Source organism: Dendrobates tinctorius, unplaced genomic scaffold (assembly GCF_039654945.1).
Source record: "Dendrobates tinctorius isolate UK_male_01 unplaced genomic scaffold, ASM3965494v1 ptg000070l, whole genome shotgun sequence".
Taxonomy (NCBI): Eukaryota; Metazoa; Chordata; class Amphibia; order Anura; family Dendrobatidae; genus Dendrobates; species Dendrobates tinctorius.
Genome location: NW_027361738.1, coordinates 91,002,006 through 91,017,113, shown reverse-complemented (window position 1 = coordinate 91,017,113; position 15,108 = coordinate 91,002,006). Strand labels below are relative to the sequence as shown.

The 15,108-nt window shown below is 43.9% G+C and overlaps 1 protein-coding gene across 1 annotated transcript in view; it reads left to right on the top strand.

Moving 5' to 3' along the window:
• The window catches only part of THSD7A (thrombospondin type 1 domain containing 7A), a 730,410-nt gene that overhangs the window by 612,434 nt on the left and 102,868 nt on the right, over positions 1 to 15,108 (top strand). Inside the window, exons 12-14 of the mRNA XM_073582113.1 lie at positions 12,559 to 12,790; positions 13,766 to 13,881; positions 14,275 to 14,407. Coding sequence (XP_073438214.1) covers positions 12,559 to 12,790; positions 13,766 to 13,881; positions 14,275 to 14,407 — 481 coding nt within the window. The remainder of the gene's footprint in view (positions 1 to 12,558; positions 12,791 to 13,765; positions 13,882 to 14,274; positions 14,408 to 15,108) is intronic.

Sequence of the window (15,108 nt, the reverse complement as noted above, 5' to 3'; positions counted from 1 at the left end):
ACTTTTTTGTTATTGTTCCTCTTTCTTTCATAACTATTATGGAAGCACAGCAATTAATATATATGGACTGTTTGTGGCCATGGACTGTTTGTGGCCAGAAATTTTCGTATGGTTAGAAATTGACTTGATTTATTAGGAATTTTTCAGAGCCCGAGGACTTTTCACCAAGGAAAAAAAAATAGGATAAAATGAACTTCTTATGAAATGACTTTTGTCCCTGCAGCTCCAGTCAATCTCCGGCAGAATCTGTCTTCCCTGACATTCCTAAATCCACAAATAAGTTATTTATTCCAGTGACATTTTGCCAAGAGGATTTTGCGCTGTCATTAGGAAGAATCCACATGTAATGATCAAGGGTTTGCTGTGGATTTTTCAAAATGGTTTTATTAATAAAATATAAAATTACTAACTATAAAACAAAAAAAAATTACACTATTAAATATAATTTTTATAAATAAGTGAAGACAATACGAGATAAATATTCTTCATAAATATCCTTGCACTTTATGTATTGTATAATCTGTATATTCACAATTTAAATATTCTTTCAAGCAAAATCTCATTATAGCAAATAAATATTATATAAAAGCCTTAAATTGGGCTCTCATTTAAAGAGGACCTATTACATAAATATATTTTTTCTTTGTTTTGTGTAAATGCCGCTGTTCTCCTGAATCCGCCTATGTGCTTCTTTTGTTCCTGCTCCTCTCCGTGCCTGAGGTATGGCTCCTTCTTCCCTATGTGTAAAACTTGTATATTAAGCAAGTGGGCATGGACTTAAACTGTTTGTGGGAGTCTTCTTGAGGACCATGCCCAGTTGGATAAGAAGACTAGAATCAAATACAGGGAAAAGAGGCCAATATCTCAGGAACCGACAGGCACAGGAACAAAAGAAAAACATTGCCGGATTCAGAACAGGAACATGTAGAGCGGGTACAAAAAATTATTTGTGTATGGAATGAGACAGGTTGGATTTCAAACAGCCAGAAGAAAAATAAATAAAAAAGATTCAGACTTAGTCTGTCAATGTGTTACATGGTCAGTCATTTATTTGAAGATCTTGCATCATATTATATTACATTTCACCTACAGAGGACGCTATAAATGAAATGTTTGGTCACGTGCAGGGTCTCATAAAAAAATCCCTTTAAGGCAGGTGTTTTCATGAAGCTATTCATAATAATTAATACAGTGCCTTGCAAAAATATTAACCCACTTTGGAATTTTGCCTATTTTGTTACATTACAACCTGTGTTTAAATATTTTTGTAATCTAATTTGTGTGTGATGCATCAGCACTGAATAGTCTTAAGTAGGTGTAGTGAGAAAAATATAGGCAAAAATTTAATTTATGGGATAAAATAAATAAATTTGTCATGTCCATATGTATTCACCTCGTATGCTATGAAGCCTCTAATAATTTCTGGTGCAAAGCAATTGCCTTTATAAATGACATGCTTAGTGACAGGACATCCCCCTGAAAGGCCACAGAGGTTGCAACACCATTAACAAGAGGTTCCACTAGTCTAACACCACCATGAAGACCAAGGAGATCTCCAAACAACACCATGAAGACCAAGGAGATCTCTAGAACAACACCATGAAGATCAAGGAGATCTCCAAACTACACCATTAAGACCAAAGAGATCTCCAAGCAACACCATGAAGACCAAAGAGATCTCCAAACAACACTATGAAGACCAAGGAGATCTCCAAACAACACCATGAAGACCAAGGAGATCTCTAGAACAACACCATGAAGATCAAGGAGATCTCCAAACTACACCATTAAGACCAAAGAGATCTCCAAACAACACCATGAAGAAGAAAGAGATCTCCAAACAAGCCAGGGACAAAGTTGTTGAGAAGTACAAGTCAGGATTGGGTTATAAACAAATATCCCAATCTCTGATGATCCCCGGAGCACCATCAAATCCATTATCATCAAATGGAAAGAATATGGAACCACAACAAACCTGCCAAAAAGGGCCGCCCACCAAAACTCTCAGACCGGGCAAGGAGGGCAATAATCAGAAAGGCAGCACAGACCAAAGGTAACCCTGAAGGAGCTGCAGAGTTCTCAGGCAGAGACTGGAGTATCAGCCCAAACGACCACAATAAGCCCTACACTCCATAGAGGTGGCCTTTGTGGAAGAGTTGGCAGAAAAAATTCTTTACTTTTTGTAAATTGTATGGCTCGTTTTGAATTTGCCAAAAGACATATGGAAGACTGTGTGGAAGATATCTGGAGGAAAATGCTGTGGTTGGATGAGACCAAACTTGAACTCTTTGGGCAACAAGTTAAACACTATGTCTGGTGCCAATCCAACACCACTCATCATCCCAAGAACACCATCCCCACAATTAAACATGGTGGTGGCAGCATCATGCTGTGGGGATTTTTTTTGGCAGCAGGACAGGGAAAATGGTCTGGGTCGACATATAGATAGTGCAGGATACAGGGATATTCTTCAGCAAATCCTGTTTCAGTCTGTCGGTAATTATAGACTGGGACGGAGGTTCACCTTCCAACAAGACAATGGTCCAAAGCATACTGCTAAAGCAACACTCAAGTGGTTTAAGGGGAAACATGTAAATGTTTTGGAGTGGCTTAGACAAAGCCCAGAACGTAATCCAATTGAGCATCCATGGTCAAACCTGAACATTATTGTCCACCAGAGGAAACATCTAACTTGAAGGAGCTGAAGCAGTTTTGACTTGAGGAATGGGCAAAAATCCCAGTGACCAGATGTGGGAAGCTCATACAGACTTATCCAAAGAGACTGGCAGCTGTAATTGCCACAAAAGGAGGCTCTACAAAGTACTGACTTTAAGGGGGTGAATAGTTATGCACACTGAAGTTTTCAGCTATTTTATCCTTTTTGATGTTTGCTTTACAATGTAAAGAAAATCATATGTTCACAGTTGTAGGCATGTTCTAGACAAGAACTGATGCAAACCCTCAAAAAAACAGGGAAATTCCAGGTTGTGAGGTAGCAAAACACAAAAAATGCTAAGGGCGGTGGATACTTGCGCAAGCCACTGTAAATAAGAGATCTCACAGGACATCACCGGGATTATACAGACAACTACACTGTCAATGTCATGGCTAGGCTTTTCTTCATCTGGAGCAGATTGTATCGACTCTTGCATGTCTCCAACATCAACCAATACAGATGTGTGCGATATTCTCTTTGGCTATAACACATATGTCCATGTTAAGAAGAACTGCTGGCAGATATCTTAGTTGTAGTCATGAACCTGATTATAACAAGACTAGATGGTGGCCCGATTCTATCGCATCGGGTATTCTAGAGTCTCTGTTAAAATAAAAAATAGTGATATACTCACCTCCCGACAGCCCCCGGACTCTTTCTCTCCTCTCACCACGCTCCCGGCATCTTCCGGTCCCAGTAATTCTTAGCGCGAAACACCGCTGATGACGTCGCGCTCTTGTGAGAGTGATGTCATCTCCGGCCCTTCTCGCTAAGCATTACTGGGACCGGAAGATGCCGGGAGCGTGGTGAGAGGAGGGACAGAGTCCGGGGGTTGTCGGAAGGTGAGTATATAACTATTTTTTAATTTCAAATCAAATCAAATAAAAAAAATCAAATCAAATTTATTATCGCCAAGTACATATTACATATATACAAGGAATTCTTTGTGGCAAAGAGGCAACATAATATATAACAACAGATACAACAAGTAACATCTAACAAGACAGATACAGTATATAGTCTACACATGACGATTTAATTGTTGAACAGAGAGTGGATAGAAGCTGTTCATATGGCGGTTGGTGCTGCATTTGGGGACTCTGAAGCGACGTCCTGAAGGGAGTAATTGGGACTTTAACAGAGACTCTAGAATACCCAATGCGATAGAATCGGGCCACCATCTATTGTAATATACTCCTGTTACACCCGGAGCTGCTGTCACTGTTCTGCTGTTACCTAATTTATTGTACTCCAGTTACAGTCAGAGCTGCAGTCACTGTTTTGCTGTTACCTAATGTATTGTACTCCAGTTACACCCAGAGCTGCTGTCACTGTTCTGCTGTTATCTAATATATTGTACTCCAGTTAATCCCAGAGCTGCAGTCACTGTTCTGCTTTTACCTAATGTAATGTAGTCCAGTTACACCCAGAGCTGCAGTCACCATTCTGCTCTTACCTAATGTATTATACTCCTGTTACAGCCAGAGCTGCAGTCACTGTTCAGATCTTACCAAATGTATTGTACTCAAGTTACACCCAGAGCTGCTGTCACTGTTCTGCTGTTATCTAATGTATTGTAGTCCAGTTAATCCCAGAGCTGCAGTCACTGTGCTGCTTTTACCTAATGTATTGTACTTGTCATGTCGGACACTGTTCACACCAGGGTGTCCGGCAGACAGCGGTAATACCCTGTTCCACTACAGTATTGTCATGTCGGACACTGTTCACACCAGGGTGTCCGGCAGACAGCGGTAATACCCTATTCCACTACAGTATGCTCAGGGACTTTGTTGGGTATTCTGTTCCAGTCGGGATAGGGTTAACCAGGTTGTCATGCTGGCTGAGGGCTGGGCCACACCCTTGGTCTTTAAATAGTCCGTCCTGACTATGGGCGTCGCCGACTATAGCTTTTGCCTAGTGCTAGCAATACTGGTCAGCAGTGGTGGTTTTGGAGCGTCTGATATTTGGTGCAGTATATCTCTCAGTTGTTCTTTCTCCTATCTGTTATATATATATATTTGGTTGCCTTTGCACATTATTGTATTCCCTTGTGTATTAACGGTGTGGTGTTTCTTTTACCCCTGTCCATACGTATTTGTGGGGTCTGGTGTCTGGTCCCCTCACTGGGTGGAGGGTGGTGGGTTCAGCTTAGGGCTGGACAGGAGACAGGGACAGGGTGGAGGCCCAGGCAGGCACACCTTCAGTGTAAACACTGGGTTGAGGGACAGACAGGGTTTTCCCTAGTCTGAGGGACACCGCAGGGCTCCCGGGGTTTTAGCCTAAAGTAACCTAGGCATACCATGACATTATAGTCGGCCCAAATACTAAAGTAAGAAAAAAAAAAAAAAAAAAGTATAAGATAGGGAATATAGGGGTTACTTACTATGGATCCTATACTTTCCCTAACCAAGCCGCTGGAGGATCTATCCATACAGGTCACTGAACTTAGGGGGGTGGTCCAGCAACAAGGCCTGTCAGCTCCTGCAGTACCTGCTGAGGCTGCAGCCAGGGCAGCTGAACCCAAGTTTCCCCTTTCTGAACGATTTGCTGGTGATCGTGGTAAGTTCACGGTTTTTCGTGAATCATGCAAATTGTATTTCCGTATGCGTCCACATTCCTCAGGTAATGAGGCTCAATGCGTGGGCTTGGTGATTTCTTTGCTGAGTGGTGATCCACAGGCTTGGGCCTTTTCACTCCCGTCTGACTCACCGGCATTTGAGTCTGTAGATTTTTTTTTTCTCTGCTCTGGGTTTGATCTATGACGATCCGGATAGATTAAACTTAGCAGAGTCTAAGATACACTCACTACTACAGGGTGAGCGACCAGCTGAGGATTACTGCACGGAATTCCGGCGTTGGGCGGTGGACACGCAGTGGAATGACCCTGCGCTTAGAAGTCAATTTTTGCATGGCGTTTCTGGAAGGGTTAAACAGACTCTCCTAATGTACGAGACTCCCGCCTCTCTGGAGGCTGCAATGGCACTTGTAGTACGCATAGACCGCCGTCTCCGTCAGGGGGCGCTGGTTTCGTTGCCTCCGGGAGGTGGGGGAGTTGTAGGTGAGGTTGCCTCGGGTGAATCCGTGGAACCCATGCAGATCGCTGGTATAGCACAGTCACCGAGTAACAAGCCTAAACGTCCTTGGCACAGAAGGCAGGGGTTTTTTTTTTTGTGGTAAAGGAGAACATTTTATTAACGCTTGCCCCCTGGTACCTAAGAAGGGCGCGCCGGCGGAAAACTGATAGGCTCAGAGGGTTTGGAGGAGTCTAGTCTGAGCCTTTGTGTATCCTCTGTCATGGTTTCCCAGTGTATGCTCCCTGCTAGGGTAGCACTTGGGGGGCAAATGCTCTCTATTACAGTGTTTGTTGATAGTGGCTCAGCTGCCAATCTCATTGATGAGAAGTTCGCGCATACAGCGGGATTTCCGGTGGAGAAATTGCCGAACCCCATCCGGGTGGTTACCATCAATGCTTCCCCGTTGTCTCAAGGGGAGATCAGAGTGTGTATTGGATATACAACTCCACATTGGAGTATTACACTCAGAGCGGGTAACTTGTAAGGTGCTTAGTAACTTACCGGCTCAGATGGTTCTGGGCTTTCCATGGTTGTCAATGCATAATCCTGTTATTGATTGGAAGACCCAGGACATAATTCAGTGGAGCAAGGAGTGTCAGGAGAGGTGCCTGGCTACTTGTATTTCCGCTTTGACTCCCAGTATCCCGGAGCCGTTGCTGGACTATGCGGATGTATTTTCTGAGAAGGGTTGTTCAGAACTACCACCGCATCGCCCCTATGACTGTGCTACTAGGTTGAAACCAGGGGCCAAGTTACCTAAAGCTAGAATGTTTAATATCTCAGGTCCCAAGAGGCTAGCTCTCAAGGAGTACATTGCGGATAGTCTGAGCAAGGGTCATATTAGACCTTCCTCTTCTCCTCTGGCTGCTGGCTTCTTCTTTGTTAAAAAGGATGGCGGTTTACGCCCTTGTCTGGATTTCAGAGAACTCAACCAGATTACGGTTCGTGATCCTTACCCTATGCCACTTATACCCGATTTGTTCAACCAAGTGGTTGGTGCCAAGTGGTTCTCCAAACTGGACCTCAGGGGGCGTACAATCTTATAAGAGTCCGTCAGGGGGATGAGTGGAAGACGGCATTCAATACCCCTGAGGGTCACTTTGAGAGCTTTCAACATTTCATAAATGTCTTCTCTCATTTGTTGGGGAGATTTGTTATAATTTATCTAGATGACATCCTCATTTTCTCTCGCGACCATGATACACATATAGAGCATGTTGGACAGGTCCTGCAGTTGCTCAGAGAGAACAGGCTCTATGTCAAGCTTGAAAAATGTGTGTTTGTCGTACAGGAGCTACCGTTCTTGGGTTATATAATCTCCGCCTCAGGGTTTAAGATGGACACCGCAAAGGTGCAGGCGGTACTACATTGGGATCGGCCTGATAATCTTAAGGCCCTTCAGCGATTTCTTGGCTTCTCCAATTACTATAGGAAATTTATTAAGAATTTCTCTATGATTGCCAAACCACTTACTGACATGACTAAAAAAGGTACCGACTTTTCTGACTGGTCTGAGCCGGCGGTACAGGCGTTTGAATTCCTCAAGAATAGTTTTGCCTCAGCGCCCATTCTGGTGCAGCCCGATGTCTCCTTACCGTTTGTCATGGAGGTGGATGCGTCGGAGGTTGGAGTGGGGGCTGTACTGTCTCAGGGCCCATCTTGGGCCAAGTTGCATCCGTGTGCCTACTTCTCCAAGAAGCTGTCGCCTGCGGAGCGTAATTATGATATTGGCAACAGGGAATTGTTGGCCATCAAATTGGCATTTGAGGAGTGGCGACACTTCTTGGAGGGGGCTGTTCATCAGATTACTGTGATAACCGACCATAAGAATTTGCTTTATTTAGAATCTGCTAAGCGCCTGTCCTCCAGACAGGCTCACTGGGCATTATTCTTCACCCGGTTCAACTTCATTGTTACCTATCGACCTGGTTCGAAGAATATTAAGGCAGACGCTTTATCCAGGTGTTTTCCTGGTGGAGAGTTATGTGAAGAGCCGGTGCCTATTCTCCAAAAGGGTGTGGTGGTATCTGCCATCACGACAGAAATTGAGGCAGAGATTGCGGAGGCTCAGGAGGAGGTACCGTCGGGGTTGCCTGCTAATAAATCTTTTGTGCCACTACATCTACGCACTAGAGTGTTAGGCGAACATCACGACACGGTACTGGCAGGTCATCCTGGGGTTAAGAGCACTCTGGAACTGGTATCGCGTCGTTTTTGGTGGCCTAAAATCCGGCAGGATGTGGCCTCATATGTGTCTGCCTGTACCACGTGCGCACGGGCCAAGACTCCTCGTTCCCTTCCCGCTGGTAGGTTGCAGCCTCTCGGGGTGCCCAGTAAGCCATGGACTGAGATTTCCATGGATTTTATTACAGACTTGCCCGCCTCGGTGGGGAACTCGGTCATTTTGGTAATTGTTGATAGGTTCTCCAAAATGTCACATTTCGTTGCTTTACCATCTTTGCCCAATGCTAAGACTCTTGCTCAGATATTTATTCGCGAGGTGGTCAGACTTCATGGTGTCCCGTCTGACATTGTGTCTGATCGAGGTACGCAGTTTGTGGCAAAGTTTTGGAGAGCTTTTTGTTCTCGCCTTGGGATCAAATTATCTCATTCATCGGCTTTCCACCCTCAGTCGAATGGGCAGACTGAGCGGATGAACCAAAACCTGGAGCAATACTTGCGCTGCTTTGTTTCCGACAATCAGGAAGAGTGGTCAGCGTTTCTTCCTCTGGCAGAATTCGCAATAAACAACCATTGCCAGGAATCGTCTGGGGAATCTCCTTTTTTTTGTGTGTATGGTCAACATCCTCAATTTTGTACCTTGCGTCAGGGGTGCTCGGTTGGCGTCCCTGAGGAGGACCAGTTGGGAGCTCAATTGTCGTCTGTTTGGAGGAGAGTTAAGCAGCGCTTGTTGAAGGTGGGTTCCAGGTACAAACGGGTGGCTGACTGCAGACGTGTGCCAGGTCCGGACCTGTGTGTGGGTGATTGGGTGTGGTTATCTACAAGGAACATCAAGCTCAAAATACCGTCACTTAAGTTGGGTCCCAGGTTCATTGGCCCATTTAGGATCTCCGCAGTGATCAACCCCGTGGCATTTCGTTTGGAGTTGCCGGCTGTGTATAAGATTCATAATGTGTTTCACAAAGCATTGCTAAAAAAGGTCGTGGGTTTGGCGAATGGTTCTCCCGGGCCACCACCTCCCGTCTTGGTGGATGGCGCGTTGGAATTTGAGGTGTCCAAAGTGGTGGACTCTAGGGTTGTGCGTCGCACTCTACAGTACCTGGTCCACTGGCGTGGCTATGGTCCTGAGGAGAGGACATGGGTGCCGGCCTCAGACATTCATGCTGATCGACTGGTTACTATGTTCCATCGTCGCCATCCGGACAAGCCAGGTCCTCGACATGGTGAGGTTCCGGAGGTCCCTCGTAGAAGGCGGGGTACTGTCATGTCGGACACTGTTCACACCAGGGTGTCCGGCAGACAGCGGTAATACCCTGTTCCACTACAGTATTGTCATGTCGGACACTGTTCACACCAGGGTGTCCGGCAGACAGCGGTAATACCCTATTCCACTACAGTATGCTCAGGGACTTTGTCGGGATAGGGTTAACCAGGTTGTCATGCTGGCTGAGGGCTGGGCCACACCCTTGGTCTTTAAATAGTCCGTCCTGACTATGGGCGTCGCCGACTATAGCTTTTGCCTAGTGCTAGCAATACCAGTCAGCGGTGGTGGTTTTGGAGCATCTGATATTTGGTGCAGTATATCTCTCAGTTGTTCTTTCTCCTATCTGTTATATATATACACTCACTGGCCACTTTATTAGGTACACCATGCTAGTAAGGGGTTGGACCCCCTTTTGCCTTCAGAACTGCCTCAATTCTTCGTGGCAGAGATTCAACAAGGTGCTGGAAGCATTCCTCAGAGATTTTGGACCATATTGACATGATGGCATCACACAGTTGGCGCAGATTTGTCGGCTGCACATCCCTGATGCGAATCTCCCGTTCCACCACATCCCAAAGATGCTCTATTGGATTGAGATCTGGTGACTGAGGAGGCCATTTGAGTACAGTGAACTCATTGTCATGTTCAAGAAACCAATCTGAGATGATTCGAGCTTTATGACATGGCGCATTATCCTGCTGAAAGTAGCCATCAGATGTTGGGTACATTGTGGTCATAAAGGGATGGACATGGTCAGCAACAATACTCAGGTAGGCTGTGGCGTTGCAACGATGCTCAATTGGTACCAAGGGGCCCAAAGAGTGCCCAGAAAAAATTCCCCACACCATGACACCACCACCACCAGCCTGAACCGTTGATACAAGGCAGGATGGATCCATGCTTTCATGTTGTTTACGCCAAATTCTGACCCTACCATCCGAATGTCGCAGCAGAAATCGAGACTCATCAGACCAGGCAACGTTTTTCCAATCTTCTACTGTCCAATTTCGATGAGCTTGTGCAAATTGTAGCCTCAGTTTCCTGTTCTTAGCTGAGAGGAGTGGTACCCAGTGTGGTCTTCTGCTGCTGTAGCCCATCTGCCTCAAAGTTCGACGCACTGTGCGTTCAGAGATGCTCTTCTGCCTACCTTGGTTGTAACGGGTGGCAATTTGAGTCACTGTTGCCTTTCTATCAGCTCGAACCAGTCTGCCCATTCTCCTCTGACCTCTGGCATCAACAAGGCATTTCCGGCCACAGAACTGCCGCTCACTGGATTTTTTTTCTTTTTCGGACCATTCTCTGTAAACCCTAGAGATGGTTGTGCGTTAAAATCCCAGTAGATCAGCAGTTTCTGAAATACTCAGACCAGCCCTTCTGGCACCAACAATCATGCCACGTTCAAAGGCACTCAAATCACCTTTCTTCCCCATACTGATGCTCGGTTTGAACTGCAGGAGATTGTCTTGACCATGTCTACATGCCTAAATGCACTGAGTTGCCGCCATGTGATTGGCTGATTAGAAATTAAGTCTTAACACACAGTTGGACAGGTGTACCTAATAAAGTGGCCAGTGAGTGTATATATATATATATTTGGTTGCCCTTGCACATTATTGTATTCCCTTGTGTATTAACGGTGTGGTGTTTCTTTTACCCCTGTCCATACGTATTTGTGGGGTCTGGTGTCTGGTCCCCTCACTGGGTGGAGGGTGGTGGGTTCAGCTTAGGGCTGGACAGGAGACAGGGACAGGGTGGAGGCCCAGGCAGGCACACCTTCAGTGTAAACCCTGGGTTGAGGGACAGACAGGGTTTTCCCTAGTCTGAGGGACACCGCAGGGCTCCTGGGGTTTTAGCCTAAAGTAACCTAGGCATACCATGACAGTACTCCAGTTACACCTAGATCTGCAGTCACTGTTCTGCTGTTACCCAATGTACTCCTGTTACACCCAAAGCTGCAGTCACTGTTCTGCTGTTACCTAATGTATTATACTCCTGTTACAGCCCTACTGCAGTCACTGTTCAGATCTTACCTAATGTATTGTACTCAGGTTACACCCAGAGCTGCATTCACTTTTCTGCTGTCAATAGCAAGATTGCAGTTAGAGGAAAGGTATATCGCTCCTGCAAAAATGGGTGTAACCCATGTTGTAGCTTTGGGGAGAAGCCCAGTTTATGGCACAACAGCTCATGCAGAAGTAACATAATATGGCTACTGGACTTCTATGAATGTCATGATGTTTTCTATTGTAGCTATTCTACACGTAAAACTAGTGTACAGAAGAAGATAGAATGATAGATAAATGCAGATATTAAAGACTAGATAGATAGAGATGCTGCTCACCCGAACAAATTACAGTCCTTTCTCCCAAAGCAGACTTCATACACAGAAGAGGCATGATCCCACCAGTCTCAGCATTCCCTTCAGCCTGAGCTCCAGCATCAAACAGAAAAGTTCAACTCTGGGCACAGTTCACACTGAACAGGCTGCGGCTTCCACATGGTTGTCTGCAGCTCCAACAAACAGACTGCTCAGCTTTCCTAGCTGACCAATGGAGTATCCATATAGAGAGACCCACAGCATGTCTCTCGAAGCTATAACTCACATTTTGTCTGTTCACTCACCAGCAGCACACTCGACGATGCTCAACATTCAGCAGACTGACACTTATAGTGAAAACAGGCCCTGGTTCTTAGTCAAAGCAAGTTAAGTGCCTCTTATCAAGACCTGCAGTGCTATGATTTAACCTTGTCCTACTTGGCTTTGCTATGATAGATAGACAAAAAGATAGATAGATAATAGATAAATAATAGACATATAGATAGATATATAATAGATAGATAATAGATAAATAGACAGATAATAATTAATAGATAGATATATAATAGATAGATACTGTAGACCAATAGATATTATAGAGATGAATATTAGATGGCTGAATAGTCCATTAAAACCAAGTGATGCACTTATTGCCAGGGGCCTCCTCTCCTCTGCAGGGTCCTTTGTAACCTTCCCTTGTTCTGCGTCTTGTCCAGTTTGGCCCCTTTATGAATCCAGGAATAGATTGATGATTACAGTAATGGCGGCTGATAGCTGCTGAACGAAGAGCGCTGGAGACAGCAGAAAGTCTCTATCAATAATCACATTATCTCACATTCATTCTGATAATTTCGGGAGGGTTGGAACCAGAATAATAAAATGTCCTTTTAGTAAAATTTGAGCTTTTCTCAGCGATCGCCCAGCATGCCATGCAGTTTGCAGCGGGTTATCTGTAATCTCCTGGAGTCATTGATTTGTTATTCTTCTTCCTCCTCTTTTGTTGCAGGAGGCGTTCAGTGCCCAGAAAGTAACGCTCTGCAGGAGATTCGCAGCTGCAATGAGCATCCTTGTACCGTGTATCATTGGCACAACGGCCTCTGGGGTCAATGCACCGAAGACGTTCCTGTTTCCGTCTTTAACTCCTCCAGTTGGAACGGCGAAACCGCGTGTGCAGTTGGGATGCAAACAAGAAAAGTCATCTGTGTGAGGGTCAACGTTGGACAAGTTGGACCTAAAAAGTAAAGATCCATTTCTAGGGTTTGGGGAGGGGGTACTATTGTATAATTAGACTGGTTTGCTATTGGGGTACACACTGGCCATTTTAATTGTCACCCAAAACATTTTCTGAAAAGATGTAACAGCTGAACCTGAGCTTAAACCAGGTGGCCAACTAGGGATTCAGAGGCCCATGGTAATCTGAGTAACAGTTTAATAATCCAATATTACAAAGGTTATAACACGGAGGACCGTGAAACCAAACATAAAACCATGCAGAGAAAAGACACTTAGTACAAAAATATATTTTATTAATAAGAAATATTGCACAAAATATAAAAAGAAAAAACGGTAGACCATACAGAAACTGGAAAATAGCACAACACTGGATGGGTAAAGGATATTGGTGGCTATTACATGGACCACCTCAAATATAACACATGAAAAGACGTATAAGGGTATGTATGGTACATGCCAAAATACATAAAGAGCTAGTGCAGCAGTCAAATAGTAATAAAGTTGAAACTAAAATAGTTCACCATTAAACCTAATAAATTAGGAGCTAGACATGTGTTCCACAACATTTATAGCATGAAAACTGTTATATGATATTGTAAACTTAATCAAAATTTAATCAGACATTGCTGGTATTTCCATACCTGGTCCTCTCTAAAGGGAAAGAAATCCCTTACTCCCAGTGAGACAAATAATACCCATATAAAGAAAGGGTCAGGCATGGAGAGCGCACCTCATAACCATAATAAATGTTCAAATCATAAGCCACATAAATAATATTTACCCAAAGTTGGAGACCACCCAGTGTCCCCCTTAACGCGTGTTTCGATAGAAATCCTCCTCAATGAATGATTTGATTACCATAATTTTCAACATTTGGGCAAAATGGAAGTTGACACTGCATGCACTAACTTATTCTACTCCATCTTGTAGAATCCCCTGCACATACAGACTGTTATTTTTCTTCATTACGTCTTGTCTAGATGTCCTGAAAGTCTTCGACCAGAGACGATGAGGCCATGTCTGCTACCCTGCCGGAAAGACTGTATCGTCACCCCATATAGTGACTGGACTCCATGTCCCAGCACTTGTCAAGAAGGTAAGATAGAGAAGACAGAGATTGTATATGTCCCCATTACTTGTTACTTTGCATCTATCTATCTCTCTATTTTCTATCTATATATCTGTTTATCCATCTATCTATCATCTATCTATTATCTATCTGTTATCTATCTATTATTATCTATCTATCTATCTATCTATGATCTATTATCTATTTTTCTGTGATTTCGCTCTGTGTATATACCGTATACTGCAGTAATGGAATATTCTGTAGGGCGTATACTCATCTCAGGTGTCAGTCTATAATTTCGTAGTTTCTTCTTCTCTCCTGTATGCGGTAGATGTCTGTAAATGACGTTGATGCTTTTCTTGCATTTTGTGCACATTTTATGTTTCTTTCCTTGGTGATTATGGCGTTCTTTGTGCTTAGGTGCCATCACTGTAAAGAAGCAGACCAGGCACCGTGTCATTATTCAGTACCCGTCCTATGGAGGCCGCGACTGTCCTGACACGTTACATGAGGAGAGCGAGTGTGATCCGCCCGCCGCCTGTCACACGTACAGGTGAGATGAGCCCGCACTGTCGGGGCCCGGCTGTGACTCCTTCCACTCATTAAATCACATTTTGTCACCTTGGGAAGATGAACTCTCAGGTTGTCCGTGTCTAAATTGTCAGGTCCTGTCATTACTGCTCGGCGTCTTCACGGGACGAGAATCATTGATTGCGACGTTATTACATTTCTGTCCAGGAATCTGCTGAGCAAATATTTAATTTTCTTTATTTAATATATTGATTTTTCCTCTCCGCTCAGGGCCCCGGGGTTTCGTGTTTTGCTGAGTTTTAGATGATTCGTTTATAGTAGAGTTTTTGTCTTCTATTTAGAAACAGCTATCATTTTATATATGTATATACAGTGTATATATATATATATATATATATATATATATATATATATATATATATATATTTATTTTTTTGTAATGTTTTTATTTATGTGATTTTTAAAGGTTCAGTAGGAAATCTAAACTTTAGAATGATTTATATTCTGACATATCCAAGTTTTTACTTTTATTTGAATTATCTATTCATTTGTGCCGTTCATAGACATGTGCCAGCCTTATAGGGTTCGGATCTACCATAGCACTTCAGCCTCATCTCAATTCAAACAGTGATTTCTTATTAACAGAGGAACGGACCGGCTATATATACAAAGGTCTTGCTGGACTTGTCTATGAAAGAGCTACATGCGCATATAAATATGTAG